Source organism: Pipistrellus hanaki (genome assembly GCF_964339955.1).
Source record: "Pipistrellus hanaki genome assembly, chromosome: 20".
NCBI classification, from domain to species: Eukaryota; Metazoa; Chordata; class Mammalia; order Chiroptera; family Vespertilionidae; genus Pipistrellus; species Pipistrellus hanaki.
Genome location: NC_140522.1, coordinates 356,156 through 382,066, shown reverse-complemented (window position 1 = coordinate 382,066; position 25,911 = coordinate 356,156). Strand labels below are relative to the sequence as shown.

The window sequence follows — 25,911 nt, the reverse complement described above, 5'->3', positions numbered from 1 at the left end:
CTATTCACGGGTAGAACCATCGCGCTCCCACAGCGGCTGCCGGCCGCGTTCCCCGCAGCTACGCCGGGGACTCCAGTTCTCACCTCCTTGCCAGCACTTCCTCTCCTTTTCCAGAAACGTAGCCAGCCCGAGGGGCGAGGGGCCGGCTCTTGCTTGTGGTCTGCGTCCCCGTGGCTGCGGGGCTGTGCTTGCTGGCGTGTGCGTGTCTGTTGTCCGTCTGTAGCTCTTCCCGTTCCGAGGGGGTCCCCAGGGGCCGGTGCGGGGGAGAGCGGTTTAAAGACGAGGGCGGGAATGCGGAGCTGGTCCAGGCCTAACCCCTGACGGCGACCGCGGGTCAGACAGTGCGTCCCCTCGGAGTGGATCCTGGCCGGCGGGGGAGGGAGGTGGGGGATGCGCAGGTTTTCCCATTTTATTGGTTAACTGCGTCTTCAGCTCAGCGATCCTCGGGCACAAGTGAGTTTCCTGGTTTGGGGGCGGGTGGGAGAAAAGCCGGAAAAGGAGGAAGACCAGTGCTTTCTGAAGAGCTCCCCGCGCTGGCCCCGCACGAGCCGGACACCGGCCTGTGGGTTCCTTGCTCAGGAGCAGAGCCTGAAATTGAGCGTGGCCCGTCGGGGCGGGGGCGGGAGGATGGCGGGCAGGAGGGAGCTGTGCTGGCCGATGCAGGGGCAGGTGACACAGGTGCTCAGCGACTGTGAATCGGGGCCGCTGTGGCTTCTGTCTGTCCAGCCACCCTTTCCCCGCAGGCACTGCAGGAGGTTTGGGAATTGGGCAGCGGAACCCTCCCTCTGCCTGTGTTCTCTCTCAGCTGTGGCTCTTCCTTCCCGATCCTCACAGATTTCACCGTGAGCTCGTCAGTGTCTACAGAAAACCTGCTGGGATTGTATTGGAATTAAGTTTTGTTTTTTGTTACAAAAATATATTTTATTGATTTTTTACAGAGAGGAAGGGAGAGGGATAGAGAGAGTTAGAAACATCGATGAGAGAGAGTCATCGATCAGCTGCCTCTTGCACCCCCCCCCCACTGGGGATGTGCCCGCAACCAAGGTACATGCCCTTGACCGGAATCGAACCCGGGACCTTTCAGTCCGCAGGCTGACGCTCTACCACTGAGCCACACCGGTTTCGGTGGAATTAGGTTTTGTCAGTGTGTCGTCATTTTTAGCACAGACATCCCGCCCACAATATTTTATTAGGTTTATACCTAGGCGTTTCATTTTTGGGGGTGCTGTTTGAAGAGTGCTTTTCAAATTTCATTAAGTAGAAATACCGTTGGTTACTACGATTGATTTTCTGTATTGTATCCTGTGACCTCGATGAACTCATGCTTTCCATCAATTCTGGAAGGTCTCCAGCCCTTCATGTGAAATGTCTGAGGTGTGTGACGTTCTGGGCGTTTACAGGTACAGAGCAATGAGGGCCGTTTGGGGAGAGGCGGGTGGTCATGTCGGGGTCTGTCCCCGGGGCCCCCACAGTGCTCTGTCCCCCCCCCCCACCCCCGGGCGCTGCCCAAGCCCGGTGGGCTCAGGGCACGGTCCCGGCCTTTTCCTATAGAGCCCAGGCCGCGGGCTGTGCGGGGTCAGGAGCCTCGTCCCCAGCACCGGCCTCGGGGCTGCGGGCGGTGCGTGTGCCACAGAAGCGCTTTGCCTCGGAGAAGGGGTCGTTTCCAGGCGGGTGTTGAACCCCTGGTGGGCACCAAGCTCTGTGATCAACGCCACAGCCTTCCGAAGCCACTAACCACCCCAAAAGAGAGAAATTGGCCTTATATGGAGTTTTTAAAAAGCCAACAAGCATTGCATAAAATAAAAAGTATTTTGACACTGGGACACTGGGAAACATGATGGAATACTGTTTTCCTTTTATGAAAAACTCCGGCCTGGGGTGTGGTCCCGGCGCAGATTGCTGGAGGGGGCGTGGCCTCCGCGGGAGGTGTGGCCGCGGCTGCGCAGTGCGCTCGGGGTGGGGCCCGCGGGGGAGGTGTGGTCCGGGCGGGGCCTTGTGGGGCGTGGCCGCGGCTGCGCAGTGCGCTCGGGGCGGGGCCGCGGGCTCCGGTCGGGTCGGGCCGGCTTTCCCGCAGGCAGTCGACGCCGGCACCATGGCGAGCGGCGGGGCTTCGGGCGGCGGCACGGCCCGGCGGGCGCTGCACTCGGCGCGGGTGGAGGACGTGGCCTCGGCGTCCAGCTTCCGGGACTTCGAGGTCCTGCACCTGCACCTGGACCTGCGGGCCGAGCTCGCCAGCCGCACGCTGAGCGGCACGGCGGTGCTGGACCTGCGCTGCCGGGCGCCCGCGGGCGCCGCCGAGCTGCGGCTGGACTCGCACCCGAGCCTGGAGGTGACGGCGGCGGCGCTGCGGCCGGGGCCGCCGGGCCCCGGGGAGCCGCCCGGCCCCGAGGAGCCCGTGGGCTTCCACACGCGGCCCTTCGCGCGCTACGGCTGCGCGCTGTGCCTGCGCCTCCCGCGGCCGCTGGCGGCCGGCGAGCGCCTCCAGGTGCTGCTCACCTACCGCGTGGGCGACGCCGGGCCCGGGGTGAGTTCCCGGGGCCCCCGGAGGGAGAGGAGGAGAGTCCCACCGTCCAGCCCCCTCGCGCCGCTGCGTTCCCCTCCCTCCGCCTCCTCCTCCAGGCAGGCCGCCCTGGTTTCCTCCCGGGCAGCGGCGGCGGTGACTCGTCCAGATTGCCCCTCCCGGGACCCGCTGGTCCAGTTCCGTTTCTGCGGGAGGAAGGAACCCTGTCGTGTGGGTTCCAAACGGAACTGGGTGTCCCGGGGCGCTGGGCCCGTTGGTTTCTGCCTGGGGGCGGCTGGTGACCAGCCCCCGATCCGTGCTGACTGGGGTGGTCAGGGCCTCAGGGGGGGTCATGACCTGCGTGGACTTCTGGGAAGTCCTGGTTTCCATTAACAAAAGGATTTCAAAGTCAGACTTAAGAGGGTGAATACCGTGGCCTTCTCACTGTTGGTTGGCTCCTAAATCTTAAAGGGAGAGGGGACGAGCTTTGGGACTGAGAGGATGGGAGTTGTGTGGCCGGCACCTGTCGGGGCAGGAGAACCAGTGGGTTCTCCGGAGAAAGGGGGGGGCGGGGTTGTGGGCTCCCCAGGAGGCTGGCTGCCTGGGACCGAGTGGTTTCTCTGCTTCCCCGTCGTTTGCCTTTTGCTCTTTACCCTTTGCCCTTTGGCCTTTGCCCTTGGAGCAGTTCTGTGGCCCTCTCTCCCCACTCCGGGAATAAATGGGCCTCAGGGTAGGACGTTAGGCACCTGAGGATGACGGTTTCACATCCCCACACACTAGCAGTTCCACTGGGGAACCTTTCACACGGAGATACATTGTAGCAGCGGGAGATACATTGTAGCAGCGGGAGATACATTGTAGCAGCCGGCCCTGCGCCCCGTGCCGGTACATTGTATCCGCTGACGCTGCAGTTTCGGGTGGTGATAGATGCTCGCTCTGCAGCTTGTCCTTTGCCCCGGGAAGGGCACCTGTGTTCTCTCCTCCTCACGGCCCCGTCCGGGAGAGGCCTCGCACCTTACTCCCAGAGGCTGTGCCTCTCCTGGACTGCGGACTCCTTCTGTGGTGTAGTCATCGCCTGCCTGCTCCTTCGTTCTCTTTTCCTTTTTTAAATATATATTTTATTGATTTTGTACAGAGAGGAAGGGAGAGGGATAGAGAGCTAGAAACATCGATGAGTGAGAGTCATCGATCAGCTGCCTCTTGCACACCCCCCACTGGGGATGTGCCCGCCACCAAGGTCCATGCCCTTGACCGGAATCCAACCCGGGACCCTTCAGTCTGCAGGCCGATGCTCTATCCACTGAGCCACACTGGTTTTGGCAACGCCTTCTTTTTTTTTTTTCTTCATGAATAGCATTTATTTTTTAAAAGTTTAGATGAACAGAAAAACTGAGCAGATGGTAGTTTTCACATACCACCCCCCCCCCCCCCCCACACACACACACACACACACTCTCTAGCTGCTAGAGTCTAGCAGGTCCACCTGGGAACCTTTCACACGGAGATACACTGTAGCAGCCGGCGCTCCGTGCCGATACGTTGTATCCGCCGGCGGCTGCAACTTGCTCAGACTTCCTGATCCGTTACTTAGTGTCCAGCCCATGGAGCTGCCCTCTCCCCTGTACCGTTTTCCAGACGACCCGGACGGCATTGAGGAGTGCCGCTCAGGTGTGTCGTAGGAGGTCCCTCCGCTGGGATTCGCCTCAGGTTCTTCTCATCACCAGGCTGGGGTCGTGGGGTTTTGACAGCCGTTGTAGGTTTATGGCAGAATCGAGTCTAAAGGGCCATGTTGTCCCGTCCCATGGAGGGTCCGTTTGGTGCTGAGCCGGTCGCCAAAAGGCTGAGGCAGGGCTGTCTGCCCTCTCCGCTGCTTCTGCTCTCTCCATCTCTGCCGGGGTCTCGTTAAACAGTCACAAACACCCAGCACATCCATGGGTGTCCCTGGGCCTCTCTGAAATAGGCCCCCAGTGCCTCTGTGTTCAGAGCCCGCTTGGCACCTGCCCAGCCCTCCCTCCCTCCCTCCCTCCCTCCCTCCCTCCCTCCCTCCCTCCCTCCCTTCCTCCCTTCCTCCCTTCCTCTCCACCCTCCAAATCTTGCCCATCCACAAAGTTTCGCTTTCTCTTGACACTTCCTGGAACTCGGTCCTTTCCTGAATTCCCCGTGGCATTGGGCGCCAGCGTGCCCGCCACCCTCCCCACGGCGCTGACTGGGACGCCCGGGGACTTCCTGCTGCAGGTGGAGAGGGGGCGTGGGGGGGGGGGTCATTCCTGTCGGCCCAGGCTGAAGGCTGAGCGGAAAACAATGCAGAATCGGGCGCAGTGCACTCAGAACGGAGGCTCACAGACTCCTTCCCGCTTACTAGGCTCTGCTTTCCCGTCCTGAGTTCAAGTGCAGCTGCTGTGGTTTTCGTTTTTTTAAAGGATACTTTAAATATATGTATTTTTTTATTAACTTCAGAGAGGAAGGGAGAAGGAGAGAGAGGGGACCATCGATGATGAGAATCTTGGATCGGTTGCCTCCTGCATGGCCCCTACTGGGGATCGAGCCTGCAACCCGGGCCTGTGCCCTTGACGGGAATCGAACCCGGGTCCCTTTGGTCCGCAGGCCCATGAGAAGGACATGGGAGGAGACAGGGCGACAGGGGCAGAGGCCAGGCCTGGGGGAGAGGTGGGCCCACTGAGGTGCCTGCCCCGGGAAGCGGGTGCTGTGCCGGGGTGTGGGCGCCGGGGTGTGGGGCGCCAGGGTGCGTGGGACCCGCAGGAGGAGAGGGGGTCCCAGCCAGAGCCCCCAGCCTCCGGGGGGATGGCTGGGACCTCTTTCCCCGCCCCTCCGCCCTGGCCGGGCTGAGCCGGGGGAGGGAGTAAGAGGGGGGTCAGTTCTGAAGCGCCCGGCCCTCCCGCAGGTGTGCTGGCTGGCCCCCGAGCAGACGGCAGGCAAGGAGAAGCCGTTCGTGTACACGCAGGGCCAGGCCGTGCTGAACCGCGCCTTCTTCCCCTGCTTCGACACGCCCGCCGTCAAGTGCCCGTACTCCGCCCTCGTCCAGGTGAGGGTGCCCGCCAGGCCGGGGGCTCTGAGCCCCACACCGTCCCAGGAGGGCCCACTGGGGGCCGAGGGCTCTGAGCCCCACACCGTCCAGGTGAGGCCGCCCACCGGGCCGAGGGCTCTGAGCCCGACACCGCCCAGGTGAGGGCCCGCCGGGCCGAGGGCTCTGAGCCCCACACCGTCCAGGAGGGCCCACTGGGGGCCGAGGGCTCTGAGCCCACACCGCCCAGGTGAGGGCCCGCCCGGGCCGAGGGCTCTGAGCCCGACACCCCCAGGTGAGGGCCGCTGGGGCCGAGGGCTCTGAGCCCTGCACCGTCCAGGTGAGGGCCCGCCCAGGCCGAGGGTCTGAGCCCCACACCCCCAGGTGAGGGCCCGCCCGGGCCGAGGGCTCTGAGCCTGACACCGCCCAGGAGAGGGCCCACCCGGCCGGAGGGCTCTGAGCCTGACACCCCCAGGAGAGGCTCCCGCCTCAGGAACCTCCCTGCCCCGTCCCCTCATCTAACTCTGTCCTTACTGATTTCCGAGAGAGAGAGAGAGAGAGAGAGAGAGAGAGAGAGAGAGAGAGAGAGAGAGAGGAGAGAGAGAGGGGAACATCATGATGAAAAAGGATCACGGACTGGCTGCCTCCCGCACACCCTAATGGAGCCCCGAATCCGGGGCCTGTGCCTGTGCCCTGACCGGGAATTGAACCCTGACCTCCGGGCTCCTAGGGGCCAGGCTGGCCGGGCTGAATCCCCTCAGTGTAGAGCAAGCGGGATGGGGGGTGGGGACGGGGGGCCAGGAGGACTCGGGGTGCTGCGGGCCGTAGGTGGCCGGTCCCTCGCGACGGCCCCTCCGCCCCCCAGGCCCCGAGGGCTTCACCGCGGTGATGAGCGCGGACGTGTGGGAGCGGCGAGGGCCACACGCCTTCTTCTTCCGCATGAGCCACCCCATCCCCTCCTACCTCGTGGCGCTGGCCATCGGGGACCTGGTCTCGGCCGAGGTGGGGCCCAGGTAGGAGCCCATCCCACCCCCCCGTACCCCCGTATCCCCATTCCCGGCAGGGCCGGGTTGCCTGACCCCTGGCTCGGCCGGGAGGCTCTGCTCTGCTCCCCCGTCCCCTCCGTCCATTCCTAACTCCGTCCGCCACGAGGCCCAGGCCCATCCTGCGGGCCGGGGAGCCGGCAGGCCTGTGAGCCCGGTGCCCTGCCCGCCCGTCCGCAGGAGCAGCCGGTGTGTGGCGGAGCCCTGCGTGGTGGAGGCCGCCGGGAAGGAGTACGACGGGGTGATCGAGCAGTTCCTGGCCGCGGGGGAGGAGCTCTTCGGCCCCTACGTGTGGGGCAGGTGAGGCTCCCGACCGGCCCTCCCGGCTCCCCGGCCCCCTCTGCCCCCCCTCGCCCCCCGGAGCAGAGCGCCCCGTCCGGAGTGGGGTGGCTGGGCCAGACCCCTGTCCCTGTGCGGAGCGGTGACCGTCCCGGTGGAGTTTGGAGGTCGGGACCTTAGCCAGCCCCCCCCCCCCGTCTCCCCCCCCCCTCATCTGCTGGAAGCTGCGGGCACCAGGGCTCCTCGGAACAGCTTTCCAGCCGCCGGCCTGGCTCAGAGGCTGAGCATCCACCTATGAAATCAGTGAGGACATTTTAGAAAGAGAGAGCGATGGCTCCGAGGCCCCCGGCGAGCTTGGGGTGCTGCTTGGGGGAAGCAGAAGAGGGGCAGGTTTCGGGGGCATTTGGGGGGGTCCCAGTGAGCCCGTGGGGCTGAGGAGCCCGGCGCCCTCTGAGGATGGGGAGGGAGGGGGAGGGAGCCGGAGCCAGGCCGGGCCGGGCCTGACCCCCCCATCCCGTCCCCCGCCCAGGTACGACGTGCTGTTCATGCCGCCCTCCTTCCCCTTCGGCGGCATGGAGAACCCCTGCCTCACCTTCGTCACGCCCTGCCTGCTGGCCGGCGACCGCTCGCTGGCCGACGTCATCATCCACGAGGTGTCGCACAGCTGTTCGGGAACCTGGTCACCAACGCCAGCTGGAGCGAGTTCTGGCTCAACGAGGGCTTCACCATGTACGCCCAGCGGCGCGTCTCCTCGCGGCTCTACGGTGAGCAAAACACCACATGCACACGCACACACAACCTCACACACACACACACCATGTACGCCCAGCGGCGCGTCTCCTCCCGGCTCTACGGTGAGCGGCCGGACACACGCACGCACACGCACACACACACACCATGTACGCCCAGCGGCGCGTCTCCTCGCGGCTCTACAGTGAGCAAAACACCACACGCACACGCACACACAACCTCACACACACACACACCTCACAACCTCACAAACACACACAGACACACACATCATGTACGCCCAGCGGCGCGTCTCCTCCCGGCTCTACGGTGAGCGGCCGGACACACACACTATACACACCACACACACACGCACACACAGCCTCACACACACACACCACACACACACACACCACACACACACACACACACACACACACACACACACACACACCGTGTACGCCCAGCAGCACGTCTCCTCGCGGCTCTACGGTGAGCGGCCGGACACACACACTATACACACCACACACACCACACACCACACACACACACACACACACACACACCGTGTACGCCCAGCGGCGCGTCTCCTCGCGGCTCTACGGTGAGCGAAACACACACACACACACACACACACACACGCACGCACACGCATACACATACACAGACACACAACCTCACACACACACACAAACACACACAACCTCCCAGCTTCCACACACACACACACACACACACACACACACACGCACGCACACGCATACACATACACAGACACACAACCTCACACACACACACAAACCACACACAACCTCCCAGCTTCCACACACACACACACACACACACACACACACACACGACCTCCCCGCTTCCGGATCCTCCTGCCAGCTGGACCGCTGGCCTGAGGCTGACTGTGTGCTGGTCCCCGCTCTCCGGGCCTGAGGGCTGACTGTGTGCTGGTCCCGCTCTCCCGGCCTGGAGGGCTGACTGTGTGCTGGTCCCCGCTCTCCCGGCCTGAGGGCTGACTGTGTGCTGGTCCCCGCTCTCCCGGCCTGAGGGCTGACTGTGCTGGTCCCCGCTCTCCCGGCCTGAGGGCTGACTGTGCTGGTCCCCGCTCTCCCGGCCTGAGGGCTGACTGTGTGCTCGGTCCCTGCTCTCCCGGCCTGAGGGCTGACTGTGCTCAGTCCCCGCTCTCCCGGCCTGAGGGCTGACTGTGTGCTGGTCCCGCTCTCCCGGCCTGAGGGCTGACTGTGTGCTGGTCCCCGCTCTCCGGGCCTGAGGGCTGACTGTGTGCTGGTCCCCGCTCTCCGGGCCTGAGGGCTGACTGTGCTCGGTCCCCGCTCTCCCCGCCTGAGGGCTGACTGTGTGCTGGGTCCCCGCTCTCCCGGCCTGAGAGCTGACTGTGTGCTCGGTCCCCGCTCTCCCGGCCTGAGGGCTGACTATGTGCTCGGTCCCCGCTCTCCCGGCCTGAGGGCTGACTGTGTGCTGGTCCCGCTCTCCCGGCCTGAGGGCTGACTATGTGCTGGTCCCGCTCTCCCGGCCTGAGGGGCTGACTGTGCTCGGTCCCCGCTCTCCCGGCCTGAGGGCTGACTGTGCTCGGTCCCCGCTCTCCCCGCCTGAGGGCTGACTGTGTGCTGGTCCCGCTCTCCGGCCTGAGGGCTGACTGTGTGCTGGTCCCGCTCTCCGGGCCTGAGGGCTGACTGTGTGCTGGTCCCCGCTCTCCCGGCCTGAGGGCTGACTGTGCTCGGTCCCCGCTCTCCCCGCCTGAGGGCTGACTGTGTGCTCGGTCCCCGCTCTCCCCGCCTGAGGGCTGACTGTGCTCGGTCCCCGCTCTCCCGGCCTGAGGGCTGACTGTGTGCTGGTCCCGCTCTCCCGGCCTGAGGGCTGACTGTGCTCGGTCCCCGCTCTCCCCGCCTGAGGGCTGACTGTGCTCGGTCCCCGCTCTCCCCGCCTGAGGGCTGACCTGGGCCCGGGTCTCCCTCTCCCGCAGGCGCCGCCTACACCTGCCTGGAGGCCGCCGCGGGCCGCGCGCTGCTCCGCCAGCACATGGACGTCACCGGCGAGCAGCACCCGCTCAACAAGCTGCGGGTGAAGATCGAGCCAGGTCCGGAGGCCCCCGCCCCCGACACCCTCCCCCGATGGGATTGGCCGGGGGGACCTCAGGCCCCGCCCCCGACACCCTCCCCCGATGGGATTGGCCAGCGGGACCTCAGGACCCGCCCCCTGACACCCTCCCCCGATGGGATTGGCTGGCGGGACCTCATGACCCGCCCTCTGACACCCCTCCCCCGATGGGATTGGCTGGCGGGATCCCGGACTGTCCCGCCGCCTGGGGCGGGGCCGAGCCCTGCAGCCCGGCCTCAGTCCTGGGGGTCCGTGCATCCGGGTCTGTGGTCCCCCGGACTGTCCCGCCGCCTGGGCGGGCGTGGGGTCAGGCCCGTGGGCTCCTGGACGGCGCGCAGGTGGGGCCAGCGGGGCTGGTCTCTTTATTTTTTATTTTTTTAATATGTTTATTGATTTTTCACAGAGAGGAAGAGAGAGGGACAGAGAGCTAGAAACATCCATCAGCTGCCTCCTGCACACCCACACACATCCAAGGTACTACGTGCCCTTGACCGGAATCGAACCCGGGACCCTTCAGTCCGCAGGCCGATGCTCTATCCACTGAGCCGAACCAGTCAGGGCAACTCTTGTCATTAAATTGTTGTTTTATTGATGTCAGAGAGGAAGGGAGAAGGAGAGAGAGAAGCATCCATGATGGGAGAGAACCGTGGATCGGCTGCCTCCTGCACGTCTGCCCTCCACTGGGGATCAGGCTCCAACCGGAACACATGCCCTGACCGGGAACTGGGCCGTGACCTCCTGGCTCAGAGGTCAACCCTCAATCACGGAGCCACACGGGCCCTCCGGCTGGGCTGGACCGATGTTTTTAAATATCTTTTTCACTGATTTCAGAAAGGAAGGGAGATAGAAACATCAACCATGAGAGAATCATTGATGGGCTGCCTCCTGCACGTCCTCACCTGGGGGGTGGGGGGGAGGCGCGGGGAAATCGAGCCCGCACCTGGGCAAGTGCCCTTGGCGGGAATCGAACCCGGGACCCTTCCTTCTGCCGGCCGACGCTCTGTCCTCGGAGCTGGAGCCGCGCCGGCCGGGCAGGGCTGACTGCTCTGTTCTCCTCTTGGCTCCACAGTCATTGGCACCTTAAGGTGCCTCTGAGGGGCCTGCGGAGGCCGGGGGGTCCGGGTCCTGTCTCGCTGTCCCCGGGGCGGGCGGGGGGGGAGGGGGCGCTGCTTGGACCTCTGCCGTCGGCGCTGAGCCTGGACCCGGGGGCCACCACGAACGGGACGGCGAAGGGGACGGTGGGGTGGGGGGCTGGCCAGGCTCAGACCCGCCCCCCTGCCCCCCCAGGCGTGGACCCGGACGACACCTACAACGAGACGCCCTACGAGAAGGGCTTCTGCTTCGTGTCCTACCTGGCCCACCTGGCGGGCGGCCCGGACCAGTTCGACGCCTTCCTCAAGGTGCTGGGGGGCGGGCGGGTGCTAGCGGGGGGGACTGGGAGGGGAGTGGGCGGGCACTGGCGGGGGGCTGGGGGGCCGGGCGGGAGCTGGTGGGGGGCCGGGCGGGAGCTGGCCAGGGGGCTCGGGCACAGTGCACCTCCTGGGACTCAGGCCCATCTCCCCCCCCCCCTGCCCCCCAGGCCTACGTCAGTGAGTTTAAGTTCCAGAGCATCGTGGCTGAGGACCTGCTGGACTTCTACCTGGAGTACTTCCCGGAGCTGAAGCAGAGGAAGGTGGACGCCACCCCAGGTGGGCAGCCCGGCCCCTCCCCGCCCCCGGCAGCAGGGCTGTCTGACCACCCGCTGTCCTACCAGACGCTGCACCAGGCTACCCGGCAGGTGGCGCTGGTGAGCAGACCAGGCCCCAGGCCCCAGGCTTTCTCTAGGTTCCTCCCTCCTCCTTTTCCTGGAACCCGGACCACTGCTCACGCACACCCTGGGCTGGGCCCGGAGCCCTTCGGGGAGGGGTGGGGGCTGGAGGGGCTGCAGCCCTGCCTGGGAGCGGAGCTGGAGCTGCCTCCTGCAGGGGGGAAGGCCCTGTGCTGCGAGAGAGAGAGAGAGAGAGAGAGAGAGAGAGAGAGAGAGGGAGAGGGCGCCCTCCCATCGCAGAGGGGGTGCTGGGGGGGGCTGGACCCGGGCCCCTGCAGCTGGAACCTGGAGCCCCCGTCGCGCCGAGCACCCACGTCTGCCCCCAGGTCATGAGCCCCCACGGCCAGGGAGGGTTAGTCACGCTGCCGGCCGCGGGCAGAGCTCCCCTCCCCTGTTCGGTCCTCACCGCCGCCCGAGGCTCGCATGGAACAGGCGTGGAGGCGCAGCACGGCTCAGCTCCCGCTGGTGGACGGCCGAGCTGGGAGGGGGCGGCCAGGCCGGGAGGGGGCGGCCGGGCCAGGGTGGGGCGGCCGGGCCGGGATGGAGCGGCCGAGCGGGATGGGGCGGCCGGGCCGGGAGGGTGTGGCCGGGCCGGGAGGGGGCGGCCGGGCCAGGGTGGGACGCCAGGAGCCAGGGGATCAGCACCTCCTGACGCCGTCGGTCCCCAGGCCTGGAGTTTGACCGCTGGCTGAACACGCCCGGCTGGCCGCCGTACCTGCCGGACCTGTCTGCCGGCGACGCCCTCATGAAGCCGGCGGAGGAGCTGGCCCGGCTGTGGGCGGCCCCGGAGCTGGACGTGCCGGCCATCGAGGCCGTGGACATCGCCTCCTGGAGGACCTACCAGCTGGTGTACTTCCTGGACCAGATCCTGCAGAGGTCCCCCCTGCCGCCCGGTGAGAGGGGGTGCTTTCTCCCCCCTCCCCCACCCGCTCCCCCAACACATCTTTATTGATTACGGAGAGAGACACGCACGTCGACAATGAGAGAGAATCAGGGACCGCTGCCTCCTGCGCACCCCGAACCGGGGATCCAGCCGGCAGCCCGGGCCTGGGCCCGGACCGGGAGCCGAACCGCGACCTCCCGGCTCACCGGTCGGTGCTCAGCCCCGGAGCCCGGCTGGCCGGCATCATCGATGCTCCCCCCTCCCTCCCCTCCCTCCCCCGCCCTCCCCCGCCCTCTGAAATCAGTAAGAGGCACACACTGAGGGTAAGGAACGCCCGCAGTTACTCGGGAAGACACGCCCCCTCTCCCCCAGGGAACGTGAGGACCCTGGGGGCCGCGTACCCCCAGCTGTCGGGCGCCCGCAACGCGGAGCTGCGGCTGCGCTGGGGCCAGATCGTGCTCAGGAACGACCTCCAGGAGGACTTCGGGAAGGTCCGGGACTTCCTGCAGAGCCAGGTGGGTCCGCGCCCCGGCCCAAGCCCGCACTGCACTCCCCGGGGTCCGCGCCCTCGCCCGGAGCGGGAGGGGAGGAGAGAGGGGAGGGGAAGTCTGCCCTCAGCCAAGGCCAAGGGCAAGGCGGGGAGGGACGGAGGCTGAGGTCTGCGCGCCCGCGGGCCTGTGACTGGGGAGGGCTCAGCCCTGCTGCCTCCCAGCCCCCGGGGCCGCCCGCTGGGCACGGCCAGGGCCTCTGCTGCCCGCGAGCCCAGGTGGGAGGCCCAGCCTCTGCGGCTCTGGGTCCGGGGACTCAGGGACTCACTGTGTGCGTTTGGGTCCTGGGTTTTCTTTGTTTTTAATACATTTTATTGATTTTGTACAGAGATGAAGGGAGAGAGATAGAGAGTTAGAAACATCGGTGAGAGAGAGTCATCCATCAGCTGCCTCTTGCACACCCCCTACTGGGGATGTGCCCGCAACCAAGGTCCATGCCCTTGACCGGAATCGAACCCGGGACCTTTCAGTCCACAGGTCGATAAAACACTGAACCACACCGGTGTAGGCAGGGTCCTGGGTTGTTTTTGTTTTTCTTTTTTTTCTTCTTCTTCTTTTTGGTTAATCCTCACCCGAGGATATTTTTACCTTGTTTTTAAAGAACACGGTAGGGAAGGGGAGGGACCGAGAGGAACACGGGATGTGAGATAGAGGAGAGACACGTGGACGGGTTGGGTGACCTCCAGGACCCTGCAGGGCTGTGTCCCCGGAGCCCGGCTGGCGGGGCCGGGTCCCGGGCTCTCCCCTCTGCCCCCCTCTTTGCTCTGAGCCTCTGGGGGGCCCCCTGCCGCCCCGATCGATCGGGGTGAGCGGCGGCTTCCGTGGGGCCCTGGGACCCCGAGAGGATGCCGCGTCTGTGGGCACGGCCCGGGCGGGGGCCGGGGGACCCCAGAGCCGGCCGCGCGGCCACGCCCACGTGTGCGCACCCGTGTCCGTGTGTCCGCAGGGGAAGCAGAAGTACACGCTGCCGCTGTACCACGCCATGATGGCCGGCAGCGAGGCCGCCCGGGCCCTCGCCACGGAGACCTTCGCGGCCACGGCCGCCCAGCTCCACAGCAATGTGGTCCACTACGTGCAGCAGATCCTGGGGGCCCAGGCCAGCTAGGGGCTGTCCTGTCCCCCCCCCACTGACGCCCCGCGCCGCCCCTCCCGGCTTCCGGAACACTCCGCCCGGCCCGGCCCTCTCCAGCCCCTCCGAGGTGCGCTCCCTCCCTCGGCGGTCTGGTGTCCGGCCCGAGTCTGTGACTCGTGGGGGCCGCTCTGGACCCCGAGACCAGAGACCCCCAGGGCCTCAGTGTGGGCTGCTCCGTGGGGCTGGGGGAGAGCAGAGGATCTGTTCCCCGTTGGCTGGTTTTTTAAAAGAATATGTTTTTAAATGATTTTTTTTAAAGAGAGAGAGAGGAAGGGAGAGGGAGAGAGAGATCCACGATGAGAGAGAAGCATCATGGATGGGCTGCCTCCTGCACCGCACTCCCCTCCACCCCCCCAGGGGATGGAGCCCACACCCCAGGCCTGCGCCCTTGACCGGGAATCGAACCCTGACCTCCTGGTCCCTAGGTCGACGCTCCGCCAAGGAGCCCTGCCGGCCGGGCCCTCGTGCCGGTTCTGGGCGCTCTGTTCTCAGGGTGAAGCTGCGTTTTAATAAATCTTTCTACGTGACGGGCGTGTGAGTTGGAGTTGTGTGGGTCGAGGGGCTTCGAGATTTCTTCTCCTCCAAGTCCCCCCACCACCAGCCCCCTGGGCAGGCGTCCCAGGACGGTCCCTGGGGCGCCCCCGAGGGCCAGGGTCCCCGTCTGGGAGCTCCGGCTGCAGCCCGGTCCCCGCCCTCCCCGCTGGGAGGCCCCTCGTCCCCTCGTCCGTCCGGGCTGACGTGTGGACGTGCCTGTTGTTTGTCCTTCGGCGCCTCCTCCCGCCCCGGGGCCTCGCCGCTGACCTCTCGGCTGGTGACCGGGCTCTGGCCCCCGGCCTCCACGTGGGATCTAGCCGCTAGCGAGTCCGTGGGGGGGGGGGGGAGGGGAGGGGAGGGAAGGGCTGCAGATAAATGTCTGAATACCTTCTCGCTAATCCTCGCCGGAGGGTGTTTTCCCGTAGATGTGGAGGGAGAGACAGAGAGAAACATCTACATGAGAGAAACACCTCGACGGGTTGCCTCCTGCACACGCCCTGACCTGGGCCCCGGGCTAGGGAGGAGCCTGCCGCCGCGGTCCACACCCTTGGCCAGAATTGTACCCGGGACCCTTTGGGCCGCAGGCCGACGCTCTGTCCACCGAGCAACATCGGCCGGGGCTAAATACATATTTAAGTTGCCTTCCTTACATGTAGGGCACCCCTGAGCCTGAGCCTGTTCTGCCTCAGCTGTGGCTCTGCTGGCTGTGGCTCTGCCGGCTGTGGCTCTGCCGGCTGTGGCTCCGCCCGGCTGTGGCTCTGCCCAGCTGTGGCTCTGCCGGCTGGGGCTCTGACCGCTGTGGCTGTGCCGGCTGGGGCTCTGAAACAGCTGTGGCTCTGACTGGCTGTGGCTCTATCCAGCTGTGCCCAGCTGTGATTCTGTCCAGCTGTGGCTCTGTGCAGCTCTGTCCGGCTCTGTACGGCTGTGGCTCTGCCGGCTGTGGCTCTGGCTGTGGCTCTGTCTGGCTCTGCCTGGCTGTGGCTCTGTCCGGCTCTGTCCGGCTGGGGCTCTGACCAGCTGTGGCTCTGCCGGCTGTGGCTCTGGCTATGGCTCTACCAGCTGTGCCCCGTTGTGGTTCTGTCCAGCTGTGGCTCTGTCCTTGGGGAGGCAGTCAGCTCCGGTCTCCCCCGTCCTGCCTGGGCTTGGGAGGAGGCAGCGCGGCAGGAAAGAGACTTGTTCGGACTTCGACCAGGTCACCGGCCGGAGCCGTGGGTGGTCTGTCCGCGCGGACCTCACAGTGCGAGGCCGCTGGTCTCCGGGCTGCAGGCCGGACGTCCGGGCTGTCCCGACGCTCGCACCTGCTCCCTGGCCCTGACCCATGTGGCTCTTTCATCAGGAGGCCCCGTCCCCACCCCACAGCCCCCCTGACCTCTGTTCTGGAAGCTTCTCTCCCCCCACCCTCCCTCCAAGGCTCTGTCCTGGGCCTTTCCACCATTTCACAGCATCACCGTCTGTGAAGGCATAAACCCTGGGCCCGGCCGGCGGAGCGTCCACCTAGGAACCAGGAGCGTCCACCTAGGCTCAGGGCACAGGCCCGGGTGGCGGGCTCCATCCCCAGTGGGGGGCCGGCAGGAGGCAGCCTGTCCATGATTCCCTCTCCTCATGGATGCTTCTCTCTCTCCCTCTCCCTTCCTCTCTGACGTCAATAAAAACATTAAAAAAAAAATAGTCCTTGGAGGGGAGGGGCAGCCCCACGAGGGCCAGGGCGCCTGAGCCCCGGGGCGCCTCCCCTCAGTCCGGCCGGAGCTGGTTCTGCCGCATTCCTGGTGACGGTGGAGGGTGAGCCGCCTCGGGCTCTGCTCAGGGAGGCCCCCCCAGGCGCCGGGAAAGTCCAGAGCCTGGCCCCCCGCCCGGCCGTGGGGAGACCCGGGCTGAGCCCCCTCTCCCGCCCGGCAGCTCCCAGCACAACGGGAGGGGGGGAGCCGGGTCCTGGGCTGGACTCGGGCCTTGTGCTGCGAGTCCGGGGGCAGCCGGGCGGGCGGGGCCCTCCCCTCTGAGGAAGGCCGCACTCGGCCCTGGGCGCCGGGGCTGGGCTGGGCGGTGACGGAGAGCCCGAGGAGCCGAGGGCGAGAGCCGGGCCACGTCACAGCTCCTTCAGGAGGCAGGCGCTGGAGTCCAAACCACCTTGCTTTCATTTTTTTTTTTTATTTCTTAAATATTTTTATTGATTTCAAAGAGGAAGGGGGAGAGAGAAATATCAATGAGAGAATCAGGGATTGGCTGCCTCCTGTTGGCTCCCCCCCACTGGGGATGTGCCCACAACCAAGGTACTACATGCCCTCGACGGGGAATTGAACCTGCTATTTTGGTGTGGTCAGGCCGACGCTAACCACTGAGCAAACCAGCTCAGGCGGAGCCTAGAGAGAACCACAGGCTCGAGGACATCACCGAGCCCACGGAGCTGGCGGGCGGGGCCTGGAGCCCCGTCCGTGGCCTGAACTCTCAGCCCCACCACTTCCCCAGCCCCGTGTGGCCTGGGCTCTGAGCTGCAACGTGGGGGTAACCGCCCGGCCTGGGCGGCTCAGTGGGTGGGCCATGAGCCAGGTGGTCATGGTTCAGTCCCCATCAGGGCGCCTGCCTGGGTACAGGCTCCATCCCCAGCACGGGGGGCAGGGGGGCGAGCAGGAGGCAGCGGATCCATGATTCTCCCTCATCGTGGATGTTTCTCCCTCTCCCTCCCCCTCCTCCCTCCCCCTCCTCCCTGCTCCTCTCCCGCTCCCGCCCCCTCTGCTCTGAAATCAATAAAAATACATTTAAAAAAACAACCTACAAAGTGGGGACAAGGGGAGATGGACGGGGACTAGGTTCAAGGGAGACACGACGAATCCTACTTTGGCTTTTGAATAACGGGCACCACCCTGGTAGCGGGGCTCCGGCCAGTAGCCGGCAGGAACACCGGCATCGGCGATCTGGCCAGTAGCCGGCAGGGACACGGGTACGGGGGCTCCAGCCCGGCAGGGACACCAGTATCGGGGCTCTGGCCGGTAGCCGGCAGGGACACGGGTACGGGGGCTCCAGCCCGGCAGGGACACCAGTATCGGGGCTCTGGCCGGTAGCCGGCAGGGACACCGGTATGGGGGCTCCGGCCAGTAGCAGGCAGGAACACCAGTATCGGCGATCTGGCCAGTAGCCGGCAGGGACACGGGTACGGGGGCTCTGGCCCAGCAGGGACACCGGTATGGGGGCTCCGGCCAGGCAGGGACACCGGTATCGGCGATCTGGCCAGGAGAGGGCAGCAGAGGTGCTGTGATCGGCAGGGGAGCCGCACCGAAGAGACCGCAGACCGGGTGACCCGGTGACGTGACGGTGACGGTGACGAGGTGGTGGAGGACTAAATGCAGACGGCGGTTCCTGCACCGTCCGCACCCGGGCTGCGGGCTGGGGGCGGGCCGCGGGGCTGGCCTGGACAGACATGGCTACTCTGGTTCTGCGGCCTGGAGGGCTCTGGCCGCGGGGAAAACGGGTGTCGGCAAACGGGCCCTCGGGCTCCTGGGGAACCTGTCCCGGGCGCCTGAACCCCGGGTCCTCTCTCCCCACGCGGCCCCCCAGACCCCCAGAGGCTGCCCCTCGCAGCCCCTCCCCGACCGTCCCCCCTCCCCTGGCGGCACTTCTGAGCCGGAGGGCGGCCGCGGCCCCCCCTCGCGGCCCTCCGGCCGCCGCCGCCCGCCCAGTGCCCGTGCCAGCCGGAGGGCGCGGGCAGCCGCCTGGCAATCATTAAACCGGCCCGGCCTGACTTCCCAGCATCCCGGGTCGGGGCCGGGCCGAGTGGCACCGAGTATGCAAATCCCTGGGTGCCGGGGGCCCTGCTGCCGGCGGGAGCCCCGTCCAATGAGCGGCGGCGGCGGCCCTCGCCGGAGGGCGGGGCGGGGCTCCGGCCTATTTAGGTGCCGCGCCCGCCCCACCTGCCCAGGTCGCTCAATCCTGCCTCCAGCACCTTCGGCTCCCGCGCCCGCCAGCCCGCCCGCTGTGCCCGTACCGCCCACCGCCCCGTACCGCCTGCCGCGCCTGCACCGCACCGCCACCTCGGTAGGTCCCACCTGGGCCTGGGCCGGGAGAGCCGGCGGCCTGCGGGTCTGGGTCCGAGAGCTGGGAGGGGGGGTGGCCGGGGGACCACGGGTACGGGGGCCATGACATTGTCAGCCCCACACAAGCGCCCAGGTGACCGGTGACCGGGGACCGGGGACGGGGACGGTGACCGGTGACTGGGGACCGGGGATGGGGATGAGGGACGGGGACGGGGACGGGGACGGGGACTGGGGATGGGGGACAGGAGGGACGGGGACGGGGACGGGGACGGGGACGGGGACGGGGAACGGGGACGGGGACGGGGAACGGGGACGGGGACGGTGACCGGTGACCGGGGACGGGACGGGGACGGGGACAGGGAACGGGGACGGGGACGGTGACCGGTGACCGGGGACCGGGGATGGGGATGAGGGACGGGGACGGGGACGGGGACGGGGACTGGGGATGGGGGACAGGAGGGACGGGGACGGGGACGGGGGACGGGGGACGGGGACGGTGACCGGTGACCGGGGACCGGGGATGGGGATGAGGGACGGGGACGGGGACGGGGAACGGGGACGGGGACGGGGACGGGGAACGGGGACGGGGACGGGGACAGGGAACGGGGACGGGGACAGGGACGGGGAACGGGGACGGGGACGGGGAACGGGGACAGGGACGGGGACAGGGAACGGGGACGGGGACAGGGATGGGGAACGGGGACGGGGACGGGGACAGGAGGGACGGGGAACGGGGACGGGGACGGGGACAGGAGGGACGGGGACGGGGACGGGGACAGGAGGGACGGGGACCGGGGATGGGGACGGGGACGGGGACTGGGGATGGGGGACAGGAGGGACGGGGACGGGGACGGGGGACGGGGGACGGGGATAGGGACGGGGGACAGGGACGGGGACGGGGACGGGGACGGGGACGGGGACAGGAGGGACGGGGACCGGGGATGGGGACGGGGACGGGGACAGGAGGGACGGGGACTGGGGATGGGGGACGGGGACGGGGACGGGGACAGGGACCGGGGACGGGACCGGGGTCAGGGTTGCGGGATGGGGGACGGGGAGGAGGAGAAGAAGGAGGAGGAGGAGGGATGGGGACAGGGAGGGAGGGATGGGGATGGGGTTCGGGGTCGGGGATGGGGACCGGGGACTGGGGATGGGGGACAGGACCGGGGACAGGGACAGGCCCGCCCTCACCGCCCGCGCCCCCAGGAGCTCATGGCCGCAGCCTGTGAGATCAGCAACGTGTTCAGCAACTACTTCAGCGCCATGTACAGCCCGGACGAGCCCGCCCCGGCCCCGGCCCCGGCCCCCCCGCCGCCCGCCGACCTCGCAGAGCCCCTGAGCCCCTCGATGCCGCCCGAGGGCCCAGGTGGGTCTGGAGGGGGCGCTGTGGAGCGGGGACCCCTGAGGCCGGGTGGCGTGGGGGCGGCAGAGGGAGCTGCTCCTGCTGGGGCGTGGTGGTGGCTGCTCGAGGCGCGAACCCCTGTCCCGGGAGGGGCTCCTCATGGCCCTGCCCGGTGAGGGTGCAAACCCATCCTGTCCCCCTCTGTCTCCGTCTGGGGGGGTCCGTGTGGCGGGGGGGGACCCGCTGGAGGTGGCGGTGCCCAGTGAGGGTGCGCACCCCGTCCTGTCCCCCTCCTGTCCGGGGTGGGGGGGGGGTCCGTGTGGCGGTGCCCAGTGAGGGCGTGCACCCGTCCTGTCCTGGGGTCCGCGGTGGCGGCTGACCCTCGCCCCCGTCCCCCAGAGAAGGCCAGCTGGTCGCGGGAGCAGCCCCAGTTCTGGTCGCAGGCGCAGGTGCTGGACTGGGTCAGCTACCAGGTGGAGAAGCACCAGCTGGACGCCAGCACCATCGACTTCTCTCGCTGCAACATGGACGGGGCCACGCTCTGCCGCTGCGCGCCCGAGGACCTGCGGCGGGCCTTCGGGCCGCTGGGCGACCAGCTGTACGCCCAGCTCTGGGACCTCAGTGAGTGTGGGGCCGGGGGGGGCCTCAGTGAGTGCGGGGCCGGGGGGGGGGCCTCAGTGAGTGCGGGGCCGGGGGGGGGGCCCTCAGTGAGTGCGGGGGCCGGGGGGGGCCTCAGTGAGTGCGGGGCCGGGGGGGGGGGACCTCAGTGAGTGCGGGGGCCGGGGGGGGGTCCCCGGGGCCTCAGTGAGTGCGGGGCCGGGGGCGGGACCTCAGTGAGTGCGGGGCCGGGGGGGGGGGGGGGGGTCCCCGGGGCCTCAGTGAGTGCGGGGCCGGGGGCGGGACCTCAGTGAGTGCGGGGCGGGGGGGGGGCCTCAGTGAGTGCGGGGGCCGGGGGGGGGACCTCAGTGAGTGCGGGGGCCGGGGGGGGGGGCCTCAGTGAGTGCGGGGGCCGGGGGGGGGTCCCCGGGGCCTCAGTGAGTGCGGGGCCGGGGGGGGGCCTCAGTGAGTGCGGGGGCCGGGGGGGGGGACCTCAGTGAGTGCGGGGGCCGGGGGGGGTCCCCGGGGCCTCAGTGAGTGCGGGGGGGTGGGGCGGGACCTCAGTGAGTGCGGGGGCCGGGGGGGGGGCCTCAGTGAGTGCGGGGCCGGGGGGGGGGTTCCCGGGGCCTCAGTGAGTGCGGGGCCGGGGGGGGGGTTCCCGGGCCGGGGCCATGGGAGGGGGGGCTGCTCTCAGTCTGGGAGGCTGGGGATGTGTGTCCCTGAGTCCGGGCCCCAGGGGATTGTGGGTGCCGGGGTCGGGGGTGCCGGGATCGGGGGTGCCGGGATTGGGGGTGCCGGGGTCGGGGGTGCTGGGATCGGGTGTGCCAGGATTGGGGGTGCCAGGATTGGGGGTGCCGGGATCGGGGGTGCCAGGATTGTGGGTGCCAGGATTGGGGGTGCCGGGATCAGGGGTGCCGGGATCGGGGGCATGGGCGGCCCCATGGAGCCCCCGGGGGAGGGAGGGGCAGCCGGGCCCTGACCTGCCTCCCCCTCAGTGTCCAGCCCCAGCCTCCCGGACGAGCTCAGCTGGATCATCGACCTCCTGGAGCAGGACAGCCCCTCCTTCCAGGACTCGCTGGTGGACCCCGGCCCCTTCGGTGAGCGCCCGCCGTCTCCCCGCCCCCCGCCCCCTCGGTGAGCCCATCTCCCCGCCGACCTCCCCACTGACCTCTGCCCGCCCCGCCGGCCCCTGCCCCCGGCCCCTTCGGTGAGCGCCCGCCGGTCTCCCCGCCCGCCCCGGGCCCTGTCCCCCCGCCGGCCGGCCGGTCAGCGGGTCACTGGTCCGGCGGCCCCGCCCGCTCCTCCCCGGCCTGAGCCCTCCTCCTCCTCCTCCTCCTCCTCCTCCTCGCAGACCAGGGCAGCCCCTTCGGCCCGGAGACGCCGGAGGACGGCCGGCAGCCCAGCCCCTGCCTCTCGGGCGGCTACGGCGGGGGCACCCCGTCCCCAGGCAGCTCGGACGGCTCCCCCGGCTCCACCGCAGGTGAGGGTCCCCCCGTGTCCCCGTGTCCCCCCTTTACCCCCCATGCCCCCCCATGTCCCCGTGTCCCCCCCTTTACCCCCCGTGTCCCCGTGTCCCCCCCCTTTACCCCCCGTGTCCCCGTGTCCCCCCTTTACCCCCCCATGCCCCCCCATGTCCCCGTGTCCCCCCCCTTTACCCCCCGTGTCCCCCCTTTACCCCCCGTGTCCCCGTGTCCCCCCCTTTATCCCCCCGTGTCCCCGTTTCCCCCCGTGTCCCCGTGACCCCCCCTTTACCCCCCGTGTCCCCCCCTGTGTCCCCGTGTCCCCGCCCTCGGCTCCCGGCTCCCGGCTCTGCCAGGCCCGGCTGGGCAGCGTGTCCGGAGCGGGACTCACTCGGACCCCCCCCCCAGGACCTGCGCCTCCGGGTGCTCCCCCTCCGACTCGGGGGGCAGCGACATGGACCTGGACTCCAGGGACAGCGGGCTCTTCGCCAGGGGTGAGTGCGGCCGAACCGGGGCTGCCCGCCCCCCGCCCCCGCCCCCGCCCCCTCCTGACCGCCGCCCCTCCCCCACAGCCGACCTCCCCGACTGCAGGAAGGGGGACCCCAAGCACGGGAAGCGGAAGCGGGGCCGGCCCCGCAAGCTGAGCCGGGAGCCCCGGGACGGCGCCGACGGGCGCAAGAGCAAGCACGGTGAGCGCGGCCGCCCAGCCAGGTGCGGGCGGGAGGGGGTGCGGGCGGGACGGGGCGCGGGCGGGACGGGGCGCGGGGGGTGCGGGGAACTCGGGGTGCGGGCGGGATGGGGCGCGGGGGGAGGGGGTGCGGGCGGGACGGGGCGCGGGGGGAGGGGGTGCGGGCGGGACGGGGCGCGGGGGGCTCGGGGTGCGGGCGGGACGGGGCGCGGGGGGAGGGGGGTGCGGGGGGCTCGGGGTGCGGGCGGGACGGGGCGCGGGCGGGACGGGGTGCGGGCGGGACGGGGCGCGGGGGGCGCGGGGTGCGGGGGCTCGGGGTGCGGGCGGACGGGGCGCGGGGGGAGGGGGTGCGGGCGGGACGGGGTGCGGGGGGAGTGGGCGGGACCGGGTGCGGGCCGTTTCCCGGGAGGAGGGGAAACAGGCCGGGGAGGACGGCCCGGCCACACCCCGTGCCCCCGCCCCGGCTCCCGGCGGCCTCAGGGGGACCCTGGGTCACTCCGTCCGCGTCCGGGGGGGCTGTTCCCGGCCGCCTTCCTTTCTGGGGTCCCTGAGCTGCTGACCGTCAGCTGTCGGGGGGCACGTGTGTCGGCCCCTCTTGTATCTAGAACTGGAGCGGGAACATCCCTGCCGGAGGGGGTCAGGGGGCTGGTCAGGGGGGCCTGTGCGGGTCGCCGCCCGGCAGGCGGGTCGGGGGGCGGGGGGGGGGACGGGGGGGGGGGATCAGGGAGGCAGGGTCCCCCGGGTCCAGCAGGCGGGGGAGGTCAGGGGGGGTCGGTGGGGGACATGTGCGGGTCGGGGGGATGGGGGGGATTGGGGGGATCAGGGGGGGATTGGGGGGATCGGGGGGGGGGGGTTGGGGGGATCAGGGGGGATTGGGGGATCAGGGGGGGGATTGGGGGGATCAGGGGGGGATTGGGGGATCGGGGGGGGGATTGGGGGGATCAGGGGGGGTTGGGGGATCAGGGGGGGTTGGGGGGATCAGGGGGATTGGGGGATCAGGGGGGGGATTGGGGGGATCAGGGGGGTTGGGGGGATCAGGGGGGGTTGGGGGATCAGGGGGGGTTGGGGGGATCAGGGGGGTTGGGGGATCAGGGGGGGTTGGGGGGATCAGGGGGGATTGGGGGATCAGGGGGGGATTGGGGGACCAGGGGGGGATTGGGGGATCAGGGGGGTTGGGGGGATCGGGGGGGGGGTTGGGGGGATCGGGGGGGGATTGGGGGATCGGGGGGGATTGGGGGATCGGGGGGGATTGGGGGGACCAGGGGGGGATTGGGGGATCAGGGGGGTTGGGGGGATCAGGGGGGGATTGGGGGACCAGGGGGGGATTGGGGGATCAGGGGGGATCAGGGGGGTATCGGGGGAGGCAGCCCCCGGCGGCACTGACGCCCGCGGCCCCGCAGCGCCCCGCGGCACGCACCTGTGGGAGTTCATCCGGGACATCCTGCTGCACCCCGAGCTGCACGAGGGGCTGATGCGCTGGGAGGACCGGCGCGCGGGCGTCTTCAAGTTCCTGCGCTCCGAGGCCGTGGCCCAGCTCTGGGGCCAGAAGAAGAAGAACAGCAGCATGACCTACGAGAAGCTCAGCCGCGCCATGAGGTGGGCCCGGCACCGCGGGGGCACAGCGGGGGGGACGGGGGCACCGCAGGGGGTGGAGGGCACAGTGGGGGGGTGGGGGCACAGCGGGGGGGGCGGGGGGAACAGCGGGGCGGGGACCGCTGACCTGGAGGTGTAGCCGGTGGCCCCAGAGGAAGCGTGTAGCGTGTAGGGTGCAGGGTTCGATCACGGGCCGGCTGCCTCCTGCACACACCCCGCCCTGGGGACGGAGCCCACAGCCCCGGCCGGGAATCGAACCACGACCTCCCGGTTCTTCGGTCGATGCTCAGCCCCGGCGCCCCCCCAGCTGGGCCTCCGTGGCCATTGCTCCGCCCGCCCCACACCCGTGCCCAGTTAACCGGCCCCGGTGCTGGCCTGTGGGCCTGCGTGTGCGGGCTCCTGGCCAGCCCCAGGCACAGCTGTTCTAAGCTCGGGTCGGGGGGCCGGCGGCCAGGGGCCGGGGGGCCGGGGGGCCGGGCTCTCGGGTCGGGGGGCTGGGGACCGGGCTCTCGGGGCGCCCCCGGCCCGGCCCCCCTGACCCTCCCGCCCCCGCGCCCGCGCAGGTACTACTACAAACGGGAGATCCTGGAGCGGGTGGACGGCCGGCGGCTGGTCTACAAGTTTGGCAAGAACTCGAGCGGCTGGAGGGAGGAGGAGGAGGAGGAGGAGGCCGGGAGCCGGCACTGAGGGTCCGAGCGGACCGAGCCTGACGCGGACCGCGGCCGCGGCCCCGACCGACCGGCCGGCCGGCAGGAGGACTGTCCGGAGGAGGCAGAGGCCCGGGTCTCCCCGCCGACGCCGACGCCGCCTCGTAGGAATGACCAGCTCCGGGCCTGACGGGATTCGTTCTCACTGACCACGGCGCACGTGTGGCTCCGTCCGGGCCAGGCCACCGAGGTGCCCGGACAGACGGGGGCCGGACAGAGGCCGGGAGGCCCGCGCACCGGGAACCGGGGACAGCAGGGCCCGCACGCCGCCCCGGCCCAGCCCGGCCCCCCGCCCCACGCCCCCCCAGTGCGTGGCTCCGCGGGCGGGGGTCAGCACGCCCTATTTATGTGCCTTCGGTGCCAGCTGTACATAGAGATGTATTTTTTCTAAGACTTCGTCCCCCTGACTGACCGCTCTCGGCCCCGGGGGGCGGGGGAGCCGGGGGCACAGACACCCCCAATAAAGTGCCTTCTGGGCTTTTTGTAGCCGCTGTCTCACTCCCTGTGCGCGATGCGGACGGGGACACGGGCGTGGTGGGCGGCGGAGGGGACGGGGGGGGGGGGGGGCAGAGGCAGGCGTGGGGGGTGGGGGGGGTTCCCAGTCCAGGGGGACGTGCCGGCGGGGGGGGCCGGGAGGGAAGGAAAGAGGACCCCGTGCAGGGGGACGAGGCCGAGCTGGGCCTGGCGCTGCCGGGACACGGTGGGCCCCTTCGGGCGCCAGGAGGCGGGTTCAGCAGACGCGGTAGGAGTTCGTGTGGAGGAGGCATGTCTGCATTCCGGCCACGCTGCCTGCCGCTGGCCCTCCCGCGCCTCCTGGGCTCGGGGACGGGCTCACGGAGACGTGATCTGAGGAGCGGGGACAGCCGCTGGGAATCCCAGGTGCTGCTGGGCCCATTTC

General features: G+C 69.1%; 2 protein-coding genes across 2 annotated transcripts; both read left to right on the top strand.

The window, feature by feature from the left end:
* Window positions 1-2,090: 2,090 nt before the first annotated feature.
* Window positions 2,091-14,594, top strand: RNPEP (arginyl aminopeptidase). Its single transcript, XM_084868583.1, is given in 12 exon segments — window positions 2,091-2,524; window positions 5,403-5,545; window positions 6,389-6,535; window positions 6,749-6,865; window positions 7,374-7,507; window positions 7,510-7,608; window positions 9,564-9,677; window positions 10,985-11,097; window positions 11,277-11,385; window positions 12,173-12,397; window positions 12,760-12,902; window positions 13,882-14,594. Coding segments are annotated over 12 exon segments (1,935 nt in total). The 5' UTR covers window positions 2,091-2,092; the 3' UTR covers window positions 14,041-14,594.
* Window positions 14,595-18,271: 3,677 nt separating this feature from the next.
* Window positions 18,272-25,473, top strand: ELF3 (E74 like ETS transcription factor 3). The gene is made up of 9 exons (XM_084868582.1): window positions 18,272-18,627; window positions 19,833-19,992; window positions 20,368-20,589; window positions 21,561-21,662; window positions 21,917-22,046; window positions 22,434-22,519; window positions 22,598-22,714; window positions 24,114-24,309; window positions 24,870-25,473. Exons 1-9 carry the CDS (start codon window positions 18,379-18,381, stop codon window positions 24,991-24,993), a joined length of 1,386 nt encoding a protein of 461 aa, XP_084724708.1. The 5' UTR covers window positions 18,272-18,378; the 3' UTR covers window positions 24,994-25,473.
* Window positions 25,474-25,911: the final 438 nt, after the last annotated feature.